This window comes from Staurois parvus, unplaced genomic scaffold, assembly GCF_062004578.1.
Source record: "Staurois parvus isolate SC_StPar_1 unplaced genomic scaffold, SC_StPar_1.0 ptg000849l, whole genome shotgun sequence".
Taxonomy (NCBI): Eukaryota; Metazoa; Chordata; class Amphibia; order Anura; family Ranidae; genus Staurois; species Staurois parvus.
The window spans coordinates 259,443-281,886 of record NW_028318645.1 but is presented as its reverse complement, the minus strand read 5'-3'; the positions used below and the strand labels follow the sequence as shown (position 1 = coordinate 281,886).

General features: G+C 44.0%; 1 protein-coding gene and 1 pseudogene across 1 annotated transcript; one reads left to right on the top strand and one right to left on the bottom strand.

Moving 5' to 3' along the window:
* Positions 1 to 22,444, top strand: part of LOC149443551 (uncharacterized) — a 73,725-nt pseudogene that overhangs the window by 30,491 nt on the left and 20,790 nt on the right.
* LOC149443552 (uncharacterized) lies at positions 3,458 to 20,889 on the bottom strand. The gene is made up of 5 exons (XM_089655564.1): positions 20,883 to 20,889; positions 18,927 to 19,024; positions 18,641 to 18,847; positions 18,385 to 18,523; positions 3,458 to 5,320 (listed from the first exon to the last, which is right to left on the bottom strand). Exons 1-5 carry the CDS (start codon positions 20,887 to 20,889, stop codon positions 3,570 to 3,572), a joined length of 2,202 nt encoding a protein of 733 aa, XP_089511690.1. The 3' UTR covers positions 3,458 to 3,569.

Below are 22,444 nucleotides of genomic sequence, written 5' to 3'. Positions count from 1 at the left end.
GGAGTACTTTAGTCCACAGACACACTCCTGGGATGGATTACTGCTACCCAGCCTAACCAGAGGGATACCACCTACCAGGAGCTCATAGGGGGACCCCTAGTGGAAGAGGACCAGCAGCCTCATACCCAACAGAGGGAGGACCACCCACTATCAGATGACATCAGGATTATTTATACACAAAACCGCATTTATTATGTGCATCCAGTGAGTGCGCATTGCCTTATCATTACCACACGGGTACCGGATCTCTAAGTCACCTGAGCACTTATATCTTTATATTGATTTGCTGGACTATCTTCTTCGGCTTTTGAACTTTTATTTATATATATTTACAATTTAATAAGGATTTATTTTCATTTCTTTACACACATTGGTTTTAACATCAAGCGCTGCACTTCATATATACATTGCTATTTCCTAGGGTGATATTGGTACCTTTTTTGTGCATAGCAGCTTGTTACCTATATACTTAGGCGCTTGTACTACTTACTGCATACATTTTTGTTTTTTCTGTTGGTTGGACTGGATGGATTGGTGTCTTTTTTCCATCCAGATGAACTCTGTAACTATGTAACAAGGTGACTCCAGTAACACTGCTGAGACTCATTTCGTATTGGTGAAAAGGTACAAAAAGGAACCTCCCTGTTTCCATATAATTCATGCTATATGAAAAGACGTGATGGGGATAAAATACCAGATTGTCTCATAAGAATGTAGGACGTATATTATGGTATGTTTGCTGATTTGTAATCCCATGATATATATTTAGTGTGTTGGAGTTTATCGGTATTGTTAGGAATATTGTATGCATGCTACCAAAGCCGTAATCAATCAGTAGATCAGTATACAAATTATTCTTTTTATTATCTCTCCTCTGTGTGTACAACTATTATTCTAATCGCTTTATGTAATCCAACCTCCTGATAGTTACAATTCTCCATTTAATCACTGTTACACCAAAACGTAATGATTGTAAATGAGGAATAATATCTACTCTCCAAGGCATTCTATAGATTTCACAAGGGACAATTTGTTATAGTGAAATATTCATTTTTCCTGATCACAGATTAGTTACTTCTGACCCCAAAAAAACTCAGACCAGACAATTCTTATCCAAGGATGACACCCAGTGGCCATGGGAGGTAATGCTTGAGTAAACATGGGTTAGAGAATCAGATTCCCCAATCACAGAGAAGGTTCCACCTCCTGGCCAGGTTTTTTCAGATTTGATGAGTGTATAAGTCATAACTAGATAAAACCGGCAGGAACATTCCCAACGGGAGGACCATCTACACAGCCATCTGGAAGGTAGACATCATCTCACACTCAGATCATCTAAAGACACTTATCAACTGAAGAAGAGACGCCATTTTGTGGAAGCTCAATCCCAACCGTTAATTGGCAGCCATCTTTGAGTCAGATCATCAGTTCTCCAAAAAGATTACCTGATACTTGGAGGGTAATTATATATTTTCTGTTGATTTTGCTTGCTTAGACTAGTAAGCCAATTGCCACATTCCTTTGTGTAACCTAATAACTCTCCCCATGATAACATCACTTCAAGTTGTCATTTATAAAAATGTTCCTGTTCTTAGGCCATACTGGTGAACTATTCTGCATAGTTTATTCCTTCTGCAGGAGACAGATTATTGTCCGTTTTTATTGGTTATGATGTTTACAGGGAGACTAATTATTGAATTTAATTCACTCTATTTTAGAGCTTTTACAGAAACATCTTAGTGTCAGTGTAAATCACAATCTGACTATTGTTTATGGTGTTTGTAAGTGACGTATGTAAATAAATATTGATTTTCATACTCTGCAGTCTATACCTACACAGATCTTGTTTGAGTTCTTAAAGAATTTTTCAGATTAAGTTATTTTTATAAATCATTTTTTGTATTGGAGACACTGTGATTAAAACCAAAAATACCTAATTTGGCCTTTAGATGACGCTAAGTATCCTAGCAATTAGCACCATCTAGTGTCCAAAGTGTCAGGGAACACCTGAACAATTGATTTAGTCAGCTAAATCAATTGTTCAGGTGTTCCCTGACAATTTGGACACTAGATGGTGCTAATTGCTAAGATACTTAGCGTCATCTAAAGGCCAAATGAGGTATGTTTGGTTTTAAATCAATGGTTGGTTTAATTCTGTGGTTTTATGTAATTTATATCTTCAATGTTTGAAAATGTATGATCTCAGGTATTTGTACGAAATTACCCCTAACATAGTAAACTAAGGGGTCTATGCAAAAAATATATTGGGGGAGTGTGACAAGCATGTGTCCAGCTGTGACAAATTCTGGCCATATTTTAATAAACTCAGTGACTTCCTATAATCATCAGCTCCCTCTAGTGGCCATAATGATGTATTACTTCCAAAATACCTCAATCAGGAAAAACAGTTTAATACCACATTATGGCCACTAGATGGAGCCAATGATCATAGGAAATCCCTGTATGAAAAGATCCCAACATGTGACATGGCTGAATGAATGCTGGTCATATTAGTTCATCTATTCTCTAAGTGGGGCGGTATCTATTGGGCCAATCCCTTTTACAAACCACACATAATATCGCCCTTCAAAGTGAAAACAGAAACGATTTGCACAAAATCAAAGAGTAGAAATATTTTCCGGTGGATCCCCTCTACCCAGACCCCATATGTAGTCATAGAACAACAAGCTGTGATCCCTCTCGTGCCGCACTTCTCCAACCACCCAAACCCACACAGAAGCCAAGGGAAATAATGAGAGGAAAGTTCCCCCCTAGTTTGGGGCGGAGTTCTCCTTCCCTCCTGTTGGGGGATGGGAGAAGGATGGACTGAAGACAGAGAGACGCTTTGGGGTCACCACTGTTCTGTAGAGCCTTGAAATGAAGGACATCAACTTCAGAAGTTCTTGTTGTCTGTGTAAAGTTCCCCGATAACGAGATCTGGGCTCTCCCGGCTTCTAGCTCTGTAACCCGCTATATCATTATCAGGAAACGCAACTCCGACACCCAAGAAGGGCTGAAGTTGTGTCCTTCATTTCCAGGATCTACTGACCACTCTGCACCCCGACATTTACTGCACTTCATCCATGTCTTTGGGGGCTTCTCATCTCCTTATCATCTGTTTCTTCCATGATGAAGATCAGCCATGGAGTATATCTGAGGTGTATATCAGGGTGTGCTTCTTCCCCACCTGAGAGCTGGGATGTCCAGCAACATTCATCTAGAAGACATTTCCCGCACTCAAGGAACTAATACACCTCCAGGGTTGTGTGGGACCCCTGATGTACAGGAAGATAGGACTTCAGTGAGGAACATTTCCCTCACTCAACACAGGAAACGGGCTTCTCCCACGTGTGAGATCTCTGATGTTTGGAAAGATTGGACTTCTGTGAAAAACATTTTTCACACTCAGGACAGGAATACGGCTTCTCCCCTGTGTGCGATCTCTGATGTATGTAAAGATGGGACTTCTGTGAAAAACATTTCCCGCACTGAGGACAGGAAAGTGGCTTCTCCCCTGTGTAAGATCGCTGATGTCTGGAAAGATGGGACTTCTGTGAAAAACATTTCCCTCACTCAGGACAGGAATACGGCTTCTCCCCCGTGTGAGATCTCTGATGTGTGTAAAGACTGGACTTATCTGAAAAACATTTCCCGCACTCAGGACAGGAATACGGCTTCTCCCCCGTGTGAGATCTCTGATGTGTGTAAAGATGGGACTTCTCTGAAAAACATTTCCCGCACTCAGGACAGGAATACGGCTTCTCCCCCGTGTGAAATCTCTGATGTATGGAAAGATGGGACTTAGTTGAAAAACATTTCCGGCACTCAGGACAGGAAAATTTCTTCTCCCCCGTGTGAGATCTCTGATGTGTGTAAAGATTGGACTTCTGTGAAAAAAATTTCCCGCACTCAACACAGGAATATGGCTTCTCCCCCGTGTGAGATCTCTGATGTGTGTAAAGATAGTCCTTCGTTGAAAAACATTTCCCACATTCAGGACAAGAATACGGCTTCTCCCCCGTGTGAAATCTCTGATGTATGGAAAGATGGGACTTAGTTGAAAAACATTTCCCGCACTCAGTACAGGAATAAGGCTTCTCCCCCGTGTGAGATCTCTGATGTGTGTAAAGACTGGACTTATCTGAAAAACATTTTCCGCACTCAGGACAGGAATACGGCTTCTCCCCCGTGTGAGATCTCTGATGTGTGTAAAGACTGGACTTCTCTGAAAAACATTTTCCGCACTCAGGACAGGAATACGGCTTCTCCCCCGTGTGAAATCTCTGATGTATGGAAAGATGGGACTTAGTTGAAAAACATTTCTGGCACTCAAGACAGGAAAATTTCTTCTCCCCCGTGTGAGATCTCTGATGTGTGTAAAGATTGGACTTCTGTGAAAAACATTTCCCGCACTCAACACAGGAATATGGCTTCTCCCCCGTGTGAGATCTCTGATGTGTGTAAAGATAGTCCTTCGTTGAAAAACATTTCCCACATTCAGGACAAGAATACGGCTTCTCCCCCGTGTGAAATCTCTGATGTATGGAAAGATGGGACTTAGTTGAAAAACATTTCCCGCACTCAGGACAGGAATAAGGCTTCTCCCCCGTGTGAGATCTCTGATGTGTGTAAAGATAGTAATTAGTTGAAAAACATTTCCCACACTCAGGACAGGAATACGGCTTCTCTCCCGTGTGAGATCTCTGATGTGTGTAAAGATGGTACGTAGTTGAAAAACATTTCCCACACTCAGGACAGGAATACGGCTTCTCCCCCGTGTGAGATCTCTGATGTATGGAAAGATGGGACTTAGTTGAAAAACATTTCCCGCACTCTGGACAGGAATACGGCTTCTCCCCCGTGTGGGATCTCTGATGTGTGTAAAGATAGTACTTAGTTGAAAAACATTTCCCACACTCAGGACAGGAATACGGCTTCTCTCCCGTGTGAGTTTGCTGATGTGTGTAAAGATAATACTTAGTTGAAAAACATTTCCCACACTCAGGACAGGAATACGGCTTCTCCCCCGTGTGAGACCTCTGATGCCTATTAATATCGGATTTATAACGGAAACCCTTCCCGCACTCAGTACAGGAGAACCTCTTCCCTGTTGGAAGGCCGGACCGGTCCCGCACAGTCTGAGGTTCCTCAGGATACGAGGAATCCGATGGTCCATCTACACTGGGTGGTGCCGGATGGACATTGGAGGGAGCCGGGTTTTCTCCAGGACTATACTGTGTGATGTCCTCATCTTCTACTTTCCAGTCTGGAGACAAAGTGAGACAATCCTCGGAGGTTTTCCTCATCTCCCGGCCATGGACTAAAATACAAAGAGGATAACTAGACAGGAGCTGATTGGTTCCCCCAAACCAGGACTCCACCCACATCAGGCAGCTTGGTCTCTGAGAAGCTTACAATTCCACCCTCAAGGGAACTAGGAAATGGCTCCTCTGATCTCCTACCAGGTCATTTCTTTATTCATGGACCTTAGTCAGAGAGTGAGGAAACAACCAGAACTGTCTTTTATAGGAGGGACAGTGATGAGGGGATTATAGGACGAGGGTCCCCACCCCCTCTATCACTCATCGCCATCTTCCCAACACAAGAAGTACTGCACTTCCTTATTTAGTCCATGATTTAGTCATGAAGAACAGCGGGGCTGAGCCCCACCAGAGGTCAGAGAGTGAGGATGGGGGGAGAACAACCAAGATGAAGACTGGACTGATCCTGAAGACCACCATCATTGGGGTATTGACTCCTCCCTCATTATCACTTTCTGTTTAAGGGTCCAAAGTTGGAGGATGTTATCACATTATTATCACCATGTAAAAGTCTGTGCTCCAATCACATCATCCGATATAAAATGTCCAGCTGGGAGGAAATGGGTGTAACAAAAGAGAATCCATATTATGTGTATATATAGCAGTGGGGGGAGGGGGAGAGCAGAAGTCAGGACTATGGAATGTACAACATAGAGTATATAGTGCAGGGGTCAGGAGTATGTAATGTACAACATAGAGTATATAGTGCAGGGGTCAGGAGTATGTAATGTACAACATAGAGTATATAGTGCAGGGGTCAGGAGTATGTAATGTACAACATAGAGTATATAGTGCAGGGGTCAGGAGTATGTAATGTACACCATAGAGTATATAGTGCAGGGGTCAGGAGTATGTAATATACAACATAGAGTATATAGTGCAGGGGTCAGGAGTATGTAATGTACAACAGAGTATATAGTGCAGGGGTCAGGAGTATGGAATGTACAACATAGAGTATATAGTGCAGGGGTCAGGAGTATGGAATGTATGACAGAGTATATAGTGCAGGAGTCAGGAGTATGTAATGTACAACATAGAATATATAGTGCAGGGGTCAGGAGTATGTAATGTACAACATAGAATATATAGTGCAGGGGTCAGGAGTATGTAATGTACAACATAGAATATATAGTGCAGGGGTCAGGAGTATGTAATGTACAACATAGAATATATAGTGCAGGGGTCAGGAGTATGTAATGTACAAGTTATATAGTATAAGGGTCAGGACTCTCAGTATTAGTATTCTGTAATCAGTGGAAGCTTAAATGTTTACTGTAGACAACATGTAGAGGTGAGATGGGATTAAACCATCAAGAAACAGGTTAGATTGGAGGTGGGAAAATCCTTGGACAGAGGGGTGGCGGTGGACGTGGTACACTTGGACAGAGGGGTGGCTGTGGACGTGGTACACTTGGACAAAGAGGTGGGGGTGGTACACTTGGACAGAGGGATGGTGGTGGACGTGGTACACTTGGACAGAAAGGTGGCTGTGGACTTAGTACACTTGGACAGAGGGGTGGTGGTGGGGGTGGTATACTAGGACAGAGGGGTGGTGGTGGACGTGGTATACTAGGACAGAGGGGTGGTGGTGGACGTGGTATACTAGGACAGACGGGTGGTGGTGGATGTAGTATACTTGGACAGAGGGGTGGCAGTGGACGTGGTATACTTGGACAGAGGGGTGGCGGTGGACGTGGTATACTTGGACAGAGGGGTGGCGGTGGATGTGGTATACTTGGACAGAGGGGTGGCGGTGGACGTGGTATACTTGGACAGAGGGGTGGCGGTGGACGTGGTATACTTGGACAGAGGGGTGGCGGTGGACGTGGTACACTCGGACAGAGGGGTGGCGGTGGACGTGGTATACTTGGACAGAGGGGTGGCGGTGGACGTGGTATACTTGGACAGAGGGGTGGCGGTGGACGTGGTATACTTGGACAGAGGGGTGGCGGTGGACGTGGTACACTCGGACAGAGGGGTGGCGGTGGACGTGGTATACTTGGACAGAGGGGTGGCGGTGGACGTGGTATACTTGGACAGAGGGGTGGCGGTGGACGTGGTATACTTGGACAGAGGGGTGGTGGTGGACGTGGTATACTTGGACAGAGGGGTGGCGGTGGACGTGGTATACTCGGACACAGTTCCCCACACACGACTAATGTGTAAGGTAAAGTCTATAGGCTGGAAAAATCTGAATGTAAATGGATAGAAAACTGGATAAAAGATCGTTCTCAGAGAGGAGTGGTTAATGATTCATACTCTGAATGGTCTAGGGGTGTCAGTGGTGTACCCCAAGGTTCAGTGTTATTAGTGGGGTACCCCAAGGCTCAGTGATATTAGTGGGGTACCCCAGGGTTGTGTGATTAGTGGGGTACCCCAAGGTTCAGTGATATTATTGGTGTACCCCAAAGTTCAGTTTTATTAGTGGGGTACCTCAAGGTTCAGTGTTATTAGTGGGGTACCCCAAGGTTCAGTGTTAGTGGGGTACCCCAAGGTTCCGTGTTATTAGTGGGGTACCCCAAGGTTCAGTGTTATTAGTGGGGTACCCCAAGGTTCAGTGTTATTAGTGGGGTACCCCAGGGTTCAGTGTTATTAGTGGGGTACCCCAAGGTTCAGTGTTATTAGTGGGGTACCCCAAGGTTCAGTGTTATTAGTGGGGTACCCCAGGGTTCAGTGTTATTAGTGGGGTACCCCAAGGTTCAGTGTTATTAGTGGGGTACCCCAGGGTTCAGTGTTGGGCCCCTTACTTATTAATATATATATAAACAATATGGGGTGTGAGATTATAAACCCCATTCCAGTCTTTGCAGATGACACCAAGCTGTGCCGGGGAATAACGTCCTTACAGGATGTCTCCAACTTACAAGCCGACCTCAATGCTCTGTGTAATTGGGGGACTATGGGGCCAATGAGGGCTAATGGTGATAAATGTAAGGTTCTGTACTTGGGGGCTAAGAATATGCATACATCATACATACTTGGGGGGGTACAACTGGGGGGGGGTCAATGGTGGAGAAGGATCTGGGGGGTCAATGGTGGAGAAGGATCTGAAGGGGTCAATGGTGGAGAAGGATCAGGAGGAGTCAATCTTGGAGAAGGATCTGTGGGGGATCAACGGCGGAGAAGGATCTGAGGGGGGTCAATGGGGGAGAAGGATCTGAAGGAGTCAATGGTGGAGAAGGATCTGTGGGGGGTCAATGGTGGAGAAGGATCTGTGGGGGGTCAATGGTGGAGAAGGATCTGTGGGGGGTCAACGGTGCAGAAGGATCTGGGGGGGGTCAATGGTGGAAAAGGATATGAGAGACTGTCAGGGATCGCGGCGGCAAGCGGGTTTGCGCAAGCGCAGAATGCCGATTCATTCTATCCGGCAGGCACTAGGACCTGGGCGGCCGCACATGCGCACTCCTGATCGCAGACGCTCGCCTGGCACCAATGACAGGGCGCACTATTTAAACCTGCCCTGCACAGACTCTCATTGCCGTATGGTCTTGTATCCTGTGTATCTGCTGATTGACTTGTTACCGACCCTGCCTGATCCTGACCTCTGCTGACTTCTCCTGATCATGACCTCTGCTGACTTCTCCTGATCCTGACCTCTGCTGACTTCTCCTGCTCTGACCTCTGCTGACTTCTCCTGATCTCTGCTGACTTCTCCTTATCCTGACCTCTGCTGACTTCTCCTGCTCTGACCTCTGCTGACTTCTCCTGATCCTGACCTCTGCTGACTTCTCCTGATCCTGACCTCTGCTGACTTCTCCTGATCCTGACCTCTGCTGACTTCTCCTGATCCTGACCTCTGCTGTCTTCTCCTGATCCTGACCTCTGCTGACTTCTCCTGATCCTGACCTCTGCTGTCTTCTCCTGATCCTGACCTCTGCTGACTTCTCCTGATCTGACCTCTGCTGACTTCTCCTGATCTGACCTCTGCTGACTTCTCCTGATCTGACCTCTGCTGACTTCTCCTGCTCTGACCTCTGCTGACTTCTCCTGGTCCTGACCTCTGCTTACTTCTCCTGATCCTGACCTCTGCTGACTTCTCCTGATCCTGACCTCTGCCGACTTCTCCTGCTCTGACCTCTGCCGACTTCTCCTGCTCTGACCTCTGCCGACTTCTCCTGCTCTGACCTCTGACGACTTCTCCTGCTCTGACCTCTGGCTCATTTGACTTCTCTCCTGGATATCCCTATTTGATCTGACCTCCTGTTACTGAACCCGGCGAGTGACCCGACTACTGTGCCTGCTGCCTTGTACTACGCTGACCCCACTGTTACCGATCCGGCCCATCTGACCACGCTCACTTCTCTGCCATCCATCCATCCTGCACAGATCCAGTCATCACGGCTCCAGCCTTCCAACCTCTTCACATCAGGCTCTCTACCTGCATATACCTCTGGCAGATCCCTCTACCACGGGCAGGTGTACTCAGGGGCCGTGACCTGGTCACTGTCTGCTCCAAGTCCATCCCCACCATCAGGGGCCCTGGTGAACAAGCAGACTGGGACTTCGACTCCACGCTCTGGGGAATCCTGTCCTGTGGACTGCTAGAGGTACCGCCAGGCGGTGTTTGACAGGGACAGTGGTGGAGAAGAATCTGATGAAGGTCAATGGTGGAGAAGAATCTGGGGGGCAATTATGAAGGAGGATCTGGGGGGTCAGTGGTAGAGAAGAATCTAGAGGGGGGGTCAATAGTGGAGAATAATCTGGGGGGGTCAATGATGGAGAAGAATCTGGGGGGTCAAGGGTGGAGAAGGATGTGGGGGGGTCAATGGTGAAGGATCTGGGGGGGTCAATGGTGGAGAAGGATCTGGGGGGGATCAATGGTGGAGAAGGATCTGGGGGAATCAATGGTGAAGGATCTGGGAGGGTCAATGGTGGAGAATTGGGGGGTTCTGGTAGATTACATGCAATGCAAAGCTACGGGTTCTAAAGCGAGCAAAATCCTCTCTTGTATTAGGAGAGGTATAGACACCAGAGAGAGATATCACCCCCCCCCCCCCCCCGGTACAAATCATTAGTAAGACTTCATCTGGAATATGCAGTTCAGTTTTGGGCTCCAATTCACAAAAAGAACATTGGGGAACTGGAGAAAGTACAGAGAAGGGAAACCAAACTGATACGAGGCATGGAGGAGATCAGCTATGAGGAGAGATTAGAGGAACTGAATGTATTCTCTACTGAGAAGAGGAGATTAAGGTGGATATGATCTCCATGTATAATACATAAGGGGGGGTATGATCTCCATGTATAATACATAAGGGGGGATATGATCTCCATGTATAATACATAAGGGGGATATGATCTCCATGTATAATACATAAGGGGGAATATGATCTCCATGTATAATACATAAGGGGGATATGATCTCCATGTATAATACATAAGGGGGATATGATCTCCATGTATAATACATAAGGGGGATATGATCTCCATGTATAATACATAAGGGGGATATGATCTCCATGTATAATACATAAGGGGGGATATGATCTCCATGTATAATACATAAGGGGGGATATGATCTCCATGTATAATACATAAGGGGGATATGATCTCCATGTATAATACATAAGGGGGATATGATCTCCATGTATAATACATAAGGGGGATATGATCTCCATGTATAATACATAAGGGGGGGATATGATCTCCATGTATAATACATAAGGGGGGATATGATCTCCATGTATAATACATAAGGGGGGATATGATCTCCATGTATAATACATAAGGGGGGGATATGATCTCCATGTATAATACATAAGGGGGGATATGATCTCCATGTATAATACATAAGGGGGGATATGATCTCCATGTATAATACATAAGGGGGGATATGATCTCCATGTATAATACATAAGGGGGGGATATGATCACCATGTATAATACATAAGGGGGGATATGATCTCCATGTATAATACATAAGGGGGATATGATCTCCATGTATAATACATAAGGGGGGGATATGATCTCCATGTATAATACATAAGGGGGATATGATCTCCATGTATAATACATAAGGGGGGATATGATCTCCATGTATAATACATAAGGGGGATATGATCTCCATGTATAATACATAAGGGGGGGATATGATCTCCATGTATAATACATAAGGGGGGATATGATCTCCATGTATAATACATAAGGGGGGATATGATCTCCATGTATAATACATAAGGGGGGGATATGATCTCCATGTATAATACATAAGGGGGGATATGATCTCCATGTATAATACATAAGGGGGGGATATGATCTCCATGTATAATACATAAGGGGGATATGATCTCCATGTATAAGGGGGGGGGATATGATCTCCATGTATAATACAAAAGGGGGGATATGATCTCCATGTATAATACATAAGGGGGATATGATCTCCATGTATAATACATAAGGGGGATATGATCTCCATGTATAATACATAAGGGGGATATGATCTGCATGTAGAATACATAAGGGGGATAATACATAAGGGGGATATGATCTCCATGTAAAATACATAAGGGGGGATATGATCTCCATGTAAAATACATAAGGGGGGATATGATCTCCATGAATAATACATAAGGGGGGATATCATATCCATGTATAATACATAAGGGGGGGATATGATCTCCATGTATAATACATAAGGGGGATATGATCTCCATGTATAATACATAAGGGGGGATATGATCTCCATGTATAATACATAAGGGGGATATGATCTCCATGTATAATACATAAGGGGGATATGATCTCCATGTATAATACATAAGGGGGATAAGATCTCCATGTATAATACATAAGGGGGATAAGATCTCCATGTATAATACATAAGGGGGGATATGATCTCCATGTATAATACATAAGGGGGATATGATATCCATGTATAATACATAAGGGGGATATGATCTCCATGAATAATACATAAGGGGGATATGATCTCCATGTATAATACATAAGGGGGGATATGATCTCCATGTATAATACATAAGGGGGGGGATATGATCACCATGTATAATACATGGGGGGGGGGATATGATCTCCATGTATAATACATAGGGGGGGATATGATCTCCATGTATAATACATGGGGGGGATATGATCTCCATGTATAATACATGGGGGGGATATGATCTCCATGTATAATACATAAGGGGGATATGATCTCCATGTATAATACATAAGGGGGATATGATCTCCATGTATAATACATAAGGGGGATATGATCTCCATGCATAATACATAAGGGGGGATATGATCTCCATGTATAATACATAAGGGGGATATGATCTCCATGTATTATGCATAAGGGGGGGATATGATCTCCATGTATAATACAGAAGGGGGGATATGATCTCCATGTATTCTACATAAGGGGGGATATGATCTCCATGTATAATACATAAGGGGGGGATATGATCTCCATGTATAATACATAAGGGGGGATATGATTTCCATGAATAATACATAAGGGGGATATGATCTCCATGTATAATACATAAGGGGGGATATGATCTCCATGAATAATACATAAGGGGGATATGATCTCCATGTATAATACATAAGGGGGGGATATGATCTCCATGTATAATACATAAGGGGGATATGATCTCCATGTATAATACATAAGGGGGGATATGATCTCCATGTATAATACATAAGGGGGGGGTATGATCTCCATGTATAATACATAAGGGGGATATGATCACCATGTACAATACATAAGGGGGATATGATCTCCATGTATAATACATAAGGGGGGATATGATCTCCATGTATAATACATAAGGGGGGGATATGATCTCCATGTATAATACATAAGGGGGGGGATATGATATCCATGTATAATACATAGGGGGGGATATGATCTCAATGTATGATACATAAAGGGGGGATATGATCTCCATGTATTATACATAAGGGGGATATGATCTCCATGTATTATACATAAGGGGGGATATGATCACCATGTATAATACATAAGGGGGGATATGATCACCATGTATAATACATAAGGGGGGATATGATCTCCATGTATAATACATAAGGGGGATATGATCTCCATGTATAATACATAAGGGGGATATGATCTCCATGTATAATACATAAGGGGGGATATGATCTCCATGTATGATACATAAGGGGGATATGATCTCCATGTATAATACATAAGGGGGATATGATCTCCATGTATAATACATAAGGGGGGATATGATCTCCATGTATAATACATAAGGGGGATATGATCTCCATGTATAATACATAAGGGGGGGGGGATATGATCTCCATGTATAATACATAAGGGGGATATGATCTCCATGTATAATACATAAGGGGGGATATGATATCCATGTATAATACATAAGGGGGGATATGATCTCCATGTATAATACATAAGGGGGGGGATATGATCTCCATGTATAATACATAAGGGGGGGATATGATCTCCATGTATAATACATAAGGGGGGATATGATCTCCATGTATAATACATAAGGGGGATATGATCTCCATGTATAATACATAAGGGGGATATGATCTCCATGTATAATACATAAGGGGGGATATGACCTCCATGTATAATACATAAGGGGGGACATGATCTCCATGTATAATACATAAGGGGGGATATGATCTCCATGTATAATACATAAGGGGGATATGATCTCCATGTATAATACATAAGGGGGGATATGATCTCCATGTATAATACATAAGGGGGATATGATCTCCATGTATAATACATAAGGGGGGGATATGATCTCCATGTATAATACATAAGGGGGGATATGATCTCCATGTATAATACATAAGGGGGGATATGATCTCCATGTATAATACATAAGGGGGGGATATGATCTCCATGTATAATACATAAGGGGGGATATGATCTCCATGTATAATACATAAGGGGGGGATATGATATCCATGTATAATACATAAGGGGGATATGATCACCATGTATAATACATAAGGGGGGATATGATCTCCATGTATAATACATAAGGGGGGATATGATCTCCATGTATAATACATAAGGGGGGATATGATCTCCATGTATAATACATAAGGGGGGGATATGATCTCCATGTATAATACATAAGGGGGATATGATCTCCATGTATAAGGGGGGGGGGGGATATGATCTCCATGTATAATACAAAAGGGGGGATATGATCTCCATGTATAATACATAAGGGGGATATGATCTCCATGTATAATACATAAGGGGGATATGATCTCCATGTATAATACATAAGGGGGATATGATCTGCATGTAGAATACATAAGGGGGATAATACATAAGGGGGATATGATCTCCATGTAAAATACATAAGGGGGGATATGATCTCCATGTATAATACATAAGGGGGGATATGATCTCCATGTATAATACATAAGGGGGATATGATCTCCATGTAAAATACATAAGGGGGGATATGATCCCCATGAATAATACATAAGGGGGGATATCATATCCATGTATAATACATAAGGGGGGGATATGATCTCCATGTATAATACATAAGGGGGATATGATCTCCATGTATAATACATAAGGGGGGATATGATCTCCATGTATAATACATAAGGGGGATATGATCTCCATGTATAATACATAAGGGGGGATATGATCTCCATGTATAATACATAAGGGGGGATATGATCTCCATGTATAATACATAAGGGGGGATATGATCTCCATGTATAATACATAAGGGGGGATATGATCTCCATGTATAATACATAAGGGGGATAAGATCTCCATGTATAATACATAAGGGGGGATATGATCTCCATGTATAATACATAAGGGGGATATGATATCCATGTATAATACATAAGGGGGATATGATCTCCATGAATAATACATAAGGGGGGATATGATCTCCATGTATAATACATAAGGGGGGGGGATATGATCACCATGTATAATACATGGGGGGGGATATGATCTCCATGTATAATACATAGGGGGGGATATGATCTCCATGTATAATACATGGGGGGGATATGATCTCCATGTATAATACATGGGGGGGATACGATCTCCATGTATAATACATAAGGGGGATATGATCTCCATGTATAATACATAAGGGGGATATGATCTCCATGTATAATACATAAGGGGGATATGATCTCCATGTATAATACATAAGGGGGATATGATCTCCATGTATTATGCATAAGGGGGGGATATGATCTCCATGTATAATACAGAAGGGGGGATATGATCTCCATGTATTCTACATAAGGGGGGATATGATCTCCATGTATAATACATAAGGGGGGGATATGATCTCCATGTATAATACATAAGGGGGGATATGATTTCCATGAATAATACATAAGGGGGGGATATGATCTCCATGTATAATACATAAGGGGGGATATGATCTCCATGTATAATACATAAGGGGGGATATGATCTCCATGAATAATACATAAGGGGGATATGATCTCCATGTATAATACATAAGGGGGGGATATGATCTCCATGTATAATACATAAGGGGGATATGATCTCCATGTATAATACATAAGGGGGGATATGATCTCCATGTATAATACATAAGGGGGGGTATGATCTCCATGTATAATACATAAGGGGGATATGATCACCATGTACAATACATAAGGGGGATATGATCTCCATGTATAATACATAAGGGGGGATATGATCTCCATGTATAATACATAAGGGGGGGATATGATCTCCATGTATAATACATAAGGGGGGGATATGATATCCATGTATAATACATAGGGGGGGATATGATCTCAATGTATGATACATAAAGGGGGGATATGATCTCCATGTATTATACATAAGGGGGATATGATCTCCATGTATTATACATAAGGGGGGATATGATCACCATGTATAATACATAAGGGGGGATATGATCACCATGTATAATACATAAGGGGGATATGATCTCCATGTATAATACATAAGGGGGATATGATCTCCATGTATAATACATAAGGGGGGATATGATCTCCATGTATGATACATAAGGGGGATATGATCTCCATGTATAATACATAAGGGGGATATGATCTCCATGTATAATACATAAGGGGGGATATGATCTCCATGTATAATACATAAGGGGGATATGATCTCCATGTATAATACATAAGGGGGGATATGATCTCCATGTATAATACATAAGGGGGGATATGATCTCCATGTATAATACATAAGGGGGGATATGATCTCCATGTATAATACATAAGGGGGGATATGATATCCATGTATAATACATAGGGGGGGATATGATCTCAATGTATGATACATAAAGGGGGGATATGATCTCCATGTATTATACATAAGGGGGATATGATCTCCATGTATTATACATAAGGGGGGATATGATCACCATGTATAATACATAAGGGGGGATATGATCACCATGTATAATACATAAGGGGGATATGATCTCCATGTATTATACATAAGGGGGGATATGATCACCATGTATAATACATAAGGGGGGATATGATCACCATGTATAATACATAAGGGGGGATATGATCACCATGTATAATACATAAGGGGGATATGATCTCCATGTATAATACATAAGGGGGATATGATCTCCATGTATAATACATAAGGGGGGATATGATCTCCATGTATGATACATAAGGGGGATATGATCTCCATGTATAATACTTAAGGGGGATATGATCTCCATGTATAATACATAAGGGGGGATATGATCTCCATGTATAATACATAAGGGGGGGTATGATCTCCATGTATAATACATAAGGGGGATATGATCACCATGTACAATACATAAGGGGGATATGATCTCCATGTATAATACATAAGGGGGGATATGATCTCCATGTATAATACATAAGGGGGGGATATGATCTCCATGTATAATACATAAGGGGGGGATATGATATCCATGTATAATACATAGGGGGGGATATGATCTCAATGTATGATACATAAAGGGGGGATATGATCTCCATGTATAATACATAAGTGGGGGATATGATCTCCATGTATAATACATAAGGGGGGATATGATCTCCATGTATAATACATAAGGGGGGGATATGATCTCCATGTATAATACATAAGTGGGGGATATGATCTCCATGTATAATACATAAGGGGGGGATATGATCTCCATGTATAATACATAAGGGGGGATATGATCTCCATGTATAATACATAAGGGGGGGATATGATCTCCATGTATAATACATAAGGGGGGATATGATCTCCATGTATAATACATAAGGGGGGTATGATCACCATGTATAATACATAAGGGGGGATATGATCTCCATGTATAATACATAAGGGGGGGGGGGATATGATCTCCATGTATAATACATAAGGGGGGGTTGCTGTAGGAAAGTCCTGGATTCTTTCTTGGATACACAGAATATAACTGGATATAACATTTATAGGGAAAGTTGATCCAGGGAATATCCGATTGCCTCTTGGGGGGTCAGGAAGGAATTGTTTCCCCCGCAGGAGCAGATCGGATCGTGCTTTGCTGGGTTTTTTCCTTTTGGTGGATCAGCTGTGGGTGTCGGATTATAACTTTTATTTTTAATGGTACAACTAGATGGATGTCTTTTTTCAGCCAGACTAACTATGTAACTATGTAGGTCCCACACCGCTGCCTCCCATCTCCTGAGACTGCACTCAGTGACTTGGGTCTGAGACACTACAGACATATCCCTCCACCCGGCACAGGTGACAAATACTGGGAGAATTGCTATGTCACCTCCATGAGGAATAAGATCAAAAGCACACACCCCAGGTGCCTAGGTCTAGGAACGTCTATGGTGAAAATGAACATTTTGCTGCCAGCTGAAGCCCAGAACCTCCATAAATCCAGTCTAGATACATAAATTGTGTCTGCAGCACAGAGAAGGAAGATTATCTGAGAGAAATCCAGGAATACAGGACGGGGAACACAGCTCAGGAAAGTGACCAGGGGATTACAGGCTGATATCACCCAGTCCCCGCCCTACTCTGGACCAATCAGTGAGCAGTATGGGTGGAGGAATGGATTTAGTGTTCATGACCCACCTGTGCTGATCTCTGTAGGAGTGTCCTCCTCTATAAATGTCCCCGTTATTCCATCCTCCTCCATAGACTGCTGATCATCCCTCACATACGCCTCTTCTTCTGCTTTCACCTCAACTTTTATGTCAATCAGATCTTCAACCTAAAACAAAATAATTTTAGAAGAGTTCATCTGTAAAACATGAACTCCAATATTGTGGCATCACATAAAAAAAATCACTTCTATGAGTCCATGTTCTGAATGCTCCATCCCACCAACCTTGTAATGATGAGGGATGGTGTGACCTTCCTGTGTGGAATCCCGGGAATACAGAGGATGGGGACATCTCTCTGGTGGGTTCCTGGTATTAGGTGGCTCCATCATATCCTTGTGTCCTTCTGAAATCTCCTCCATCACTCCATACTCCTCATCCTCCTCTTTATACTCTTCTTTAACATCAATATTATCATCCCCGAGGATTCCACTCTGAAAGATATAATAAAACATTCATTGTAACAAACATGCTGTGTATAAATCACAACTACCAATAATTGTCATCATCTACCTGATGATGGTGAGGGATGGTGTGACCTTCCTGTGTGGAATCCCGGGAATACAGAGGACGGGGACATCTCTCTGGTGGGTTCCCATGACTGGATCCATCTGTAGGAAACACACACACTGACTGAATCCATTGTTTCTATGTGTTTATCAGATGATGGGGGATCTAGGTGGATCCTCCGTACTGCTCTCTCCTTTACAATAAAGTCTCCTCTTACCCGGTGATGTGAGGGGCGGCTGATTGTCCATCATGACGTCCTTGTAGAGATCCTTGTGTCCTTCTAAATACTCCCACTCCTCCATGGAGAAATAGACAGTGACACCCTGACACCTTATAGGAACCTGACACACACAATGATACAGTCACCATCCAGACACATCCCTTGTCTGTTACTGGAGAATGTCCCAGAATTCCCGGCACCGCTCACCTCTCCTGTCAGCAGCTCAGTGATCTCTCTGGTGACTTCTAGAATCTTCTTCTTCTTTCTCTCTTCTATCAGGGAGGGAGGTGGAGGCAATGTGATGTCATATGATCTCCAGACTTCACAGGAGGAAAACTCTACATCTGAACACAAAGAGTCACATCAAATGATATTCCCAGAATCCTCCTCACCTCTCCATTCAGGTCTCCATTTTATTAAAGCCCCACTTCAGGCTGAGGTATAATTCCCCCCCACAGGACCCCCACACTACGCAGGGTATAAGGAATTATGACGTCATTACACACAACGCAGGATCTACAGTTCTGTTTTGCTTATGAGGATGCCAAGGGTTCTCCCACATCCTAAGACCATAGAATAAAAAGAAAGGAGCCAAATGGAGGGACATTGGGAGGGGGAGCTGTGAGGTCAGTGTGATGTCATAGGATTCTCTGACTCTGGATGGAGGGACATTGGGAGGAGGAGCTGTGAGGTCAGTGTGATGTCATAGGATACTCTGACTCTGGATGGAGGGACATTGGGAGGAGGAGCTGTGAGGTCAGTGTGATGTCATAGGATTCTCTGACTCTGGATGGAGGGACATTGGGAGGAGGAGCTGTGAGGTCAGTGTGATGTCATAGGATTCTCTGACTCTGGATGGAGGGACATTGGGAGGAGGAGCTGTGAGGTCAGTGTGATGTCATAGGATTCTCTGACTCTGGATGGAGGGACATTGGGAGGAGGAGCTGTGAGGTCAGTGTGATGTCATAGGATTCTCTGACTCTGGATGGAGGGACATTGGGAGGAGGAGCTGTGAGGTCAGTGTGATGTCATAGGATTCTCTGACTCTGGATGGAGGGACATTGGGAGGAGGAGCTGTGAGGTCAGTGTGATGTCATAGGATTCTCTGACTCTGGATGGAGGGACATTGGGAGGAGGAGCTGTGAGGTCAGTGTGATGTCATAGGATTCTCTGACTCTGGATGGAGGGACATTGGGAGGAGGAGCTGTGAGGTCAGTGTGATGTCATAGGATTATCCATCCCCTGCCACTTATAAAAGTGGTATAATCCTTTGATATAGACTGATAGACTGATGAGAAGTGGGGGAATGTTCTGCCCCTGAAGGGGTTAATCTGGGTTCCCACACTATATATGTGTGTATCATCATCTGCTGGAGATAAAAGACGTCACAGTGACTATAGAGGAAGAGGACGGACGTGACTATGGAGGAAGAGGACGGACATGACTATGGAGGAAGAGGACGGACATGACTATGGAGGAAGAGGACAGACATGACTATAGAGGAAGAGGACAGACGTGACTATGGAGGAAGAGGATGGACGTGACTATGGAGGAAGAGGACGGATGTGACTATGGAGGAAGAGGACAGACATGACGGGGGGTTACTGGGTGTAAATAGGAAATAACATCTTATTACCTCCTCTGCTGCCACTTCCAGCAACGTCTCCTCTCTGCTTCCTCCCAACTCAGCTCTCACCCGAAACTTCCTGTCTCTGCCTTACACCACTTCCTGCCTGTACCTGACATCACTTCCTGTCTGTCTTCCATAGACACTTCCTGTGTGGGTAGAAGTGAGATCCCCACCTTGTGGAGCTCAGAGGAACTGCAGCCCCGAGAAGCGTCTGGTAGTGTGACCCGGCCTTGTGCTGGGTGTGTATGGACTGTAGATCCTTGTGTAGGGGAGGAAATGACTCCTATCTGTGACTGCTGTAACCTGCTGACTGGCATCTCCTGTGAAATCTGACACTTGCACTGGATACACACAAGGCAGTCAGGGATTTCAGCCCCTCCCTTCTCCCAGACTGTAATACAGAGAGAGCCAATCAGAAGAGGTATTAAAGGAGCCAATGACAGGGACTTTCTCAGCAGGAGGTGCAGCTGCAAAGCATTGTGGAATATGCAGTCCTGAACAGAAATGGCCTGATAGGCTGATATGAGGGATGGAACTACAGAGACCAGCATGCTTAGTGAGAGCAGAGTGAAGGACTCCATCTTGTTTTTCCTGAGGGGAGGCAGTCTGCATGTGGCAGGAGACAGTCTGGACCTGGCAGAGAAGTGCTCAGGGTCAGTTCACTCCATGTTTAGGTATCTGCATCAGTCAGGGAACATCCAACCTGAGAGATGTGGCCTACAGTACAGTGCCTACACCGACAGTGTGAAGGGCTCATCGTGAGGTGACCACAGGAGCCGGTCATTTCCAGGACCATGGTTTGGGCCTTAGTCCCAGGATCTGGTGAGAGGGATTTTGCCCCCTGGCAGATGACAGGAACACGGCACACAGAGACATGACACTTCTCCCATACTCACCAGGCACTGGGTTGTGTAGATGGTCCTGCTATACAGACACAGTGTTTGCTTTGCTATACAAATCCTGCCACGGGATTACAATGATAGGAATAGCTCTACCTTGGAAAGTAGCTATGAAGCATCAGTTGGGCGCAGTGTTTGCCTATTGGGCTTGTGGTGTCGGGGGTTAGAAGGGAGAAGTCTGACACCACAGAGTCATCCTTCTGCTCTCCTCCTGCTTGGACATCATAGAGCTGAGTTTATGTAAAGGGGTTTAGACCCACTTTGAGGGCGCCATGTAAGTGTTTCCTCTGCTCTTGGGGTTATTCACGGTTGGAATCCCCTGAAAGCAGCCTGAGTGTAAAAGTGAGTTATATTGCTTCCGGTCTCAGGATTTGCTGTTCTCTTGATTCACCGAACGTATACCTGTTGTTCATGTTTATTACTTCCCATAGAGGTCTTACAGTAAAGCTGATCTCTGTGTTTATTATACCGTGTGTGCTTTTCATTGGTCCTTGTACTTCACTATTGTCAGGGGTGTCAGTTGGGGCTGAGACAGTTCTTGGGGTTGGGAGGCAGAGTGGTGGAGTGAACAAACCCCCTTTGGGGGGATCGCTACACTGATAGAGGGGTCACCTCCATTCCCACCAAGGGGGACAGAAATATATGACTGCCTAGTCCAGCCTTTCTCAGCCAGGGGTCCTTCAAAGGGTTCTTGGGGTAAAGCTGCATCTTTGGAGACTGACAATCACTAGGCTTGCTCACCCTGATAGGACAAGAAATGGCCGCTGCCCCA

Excerpts from the sequence above, each read along its gene's own strand:
- LOC149443552 (XM_089655564.1), bottom strand. Across the intron at positions 18,848-18,926 it reads CCATCCCTCACCATCATCAG|AGTGGAATCCTCGGGGATGA; the intron begins GTAGATGATGAC and ends TATATCTTTCAG. Across the intron at positions 5,321-18,384 it reads TCCTACAGAGATCAGCACAG|TCCATGGCCGGGAGATGAGG; the intron begins GTGGGTCATGAA and ends TTTGTATTTTAG.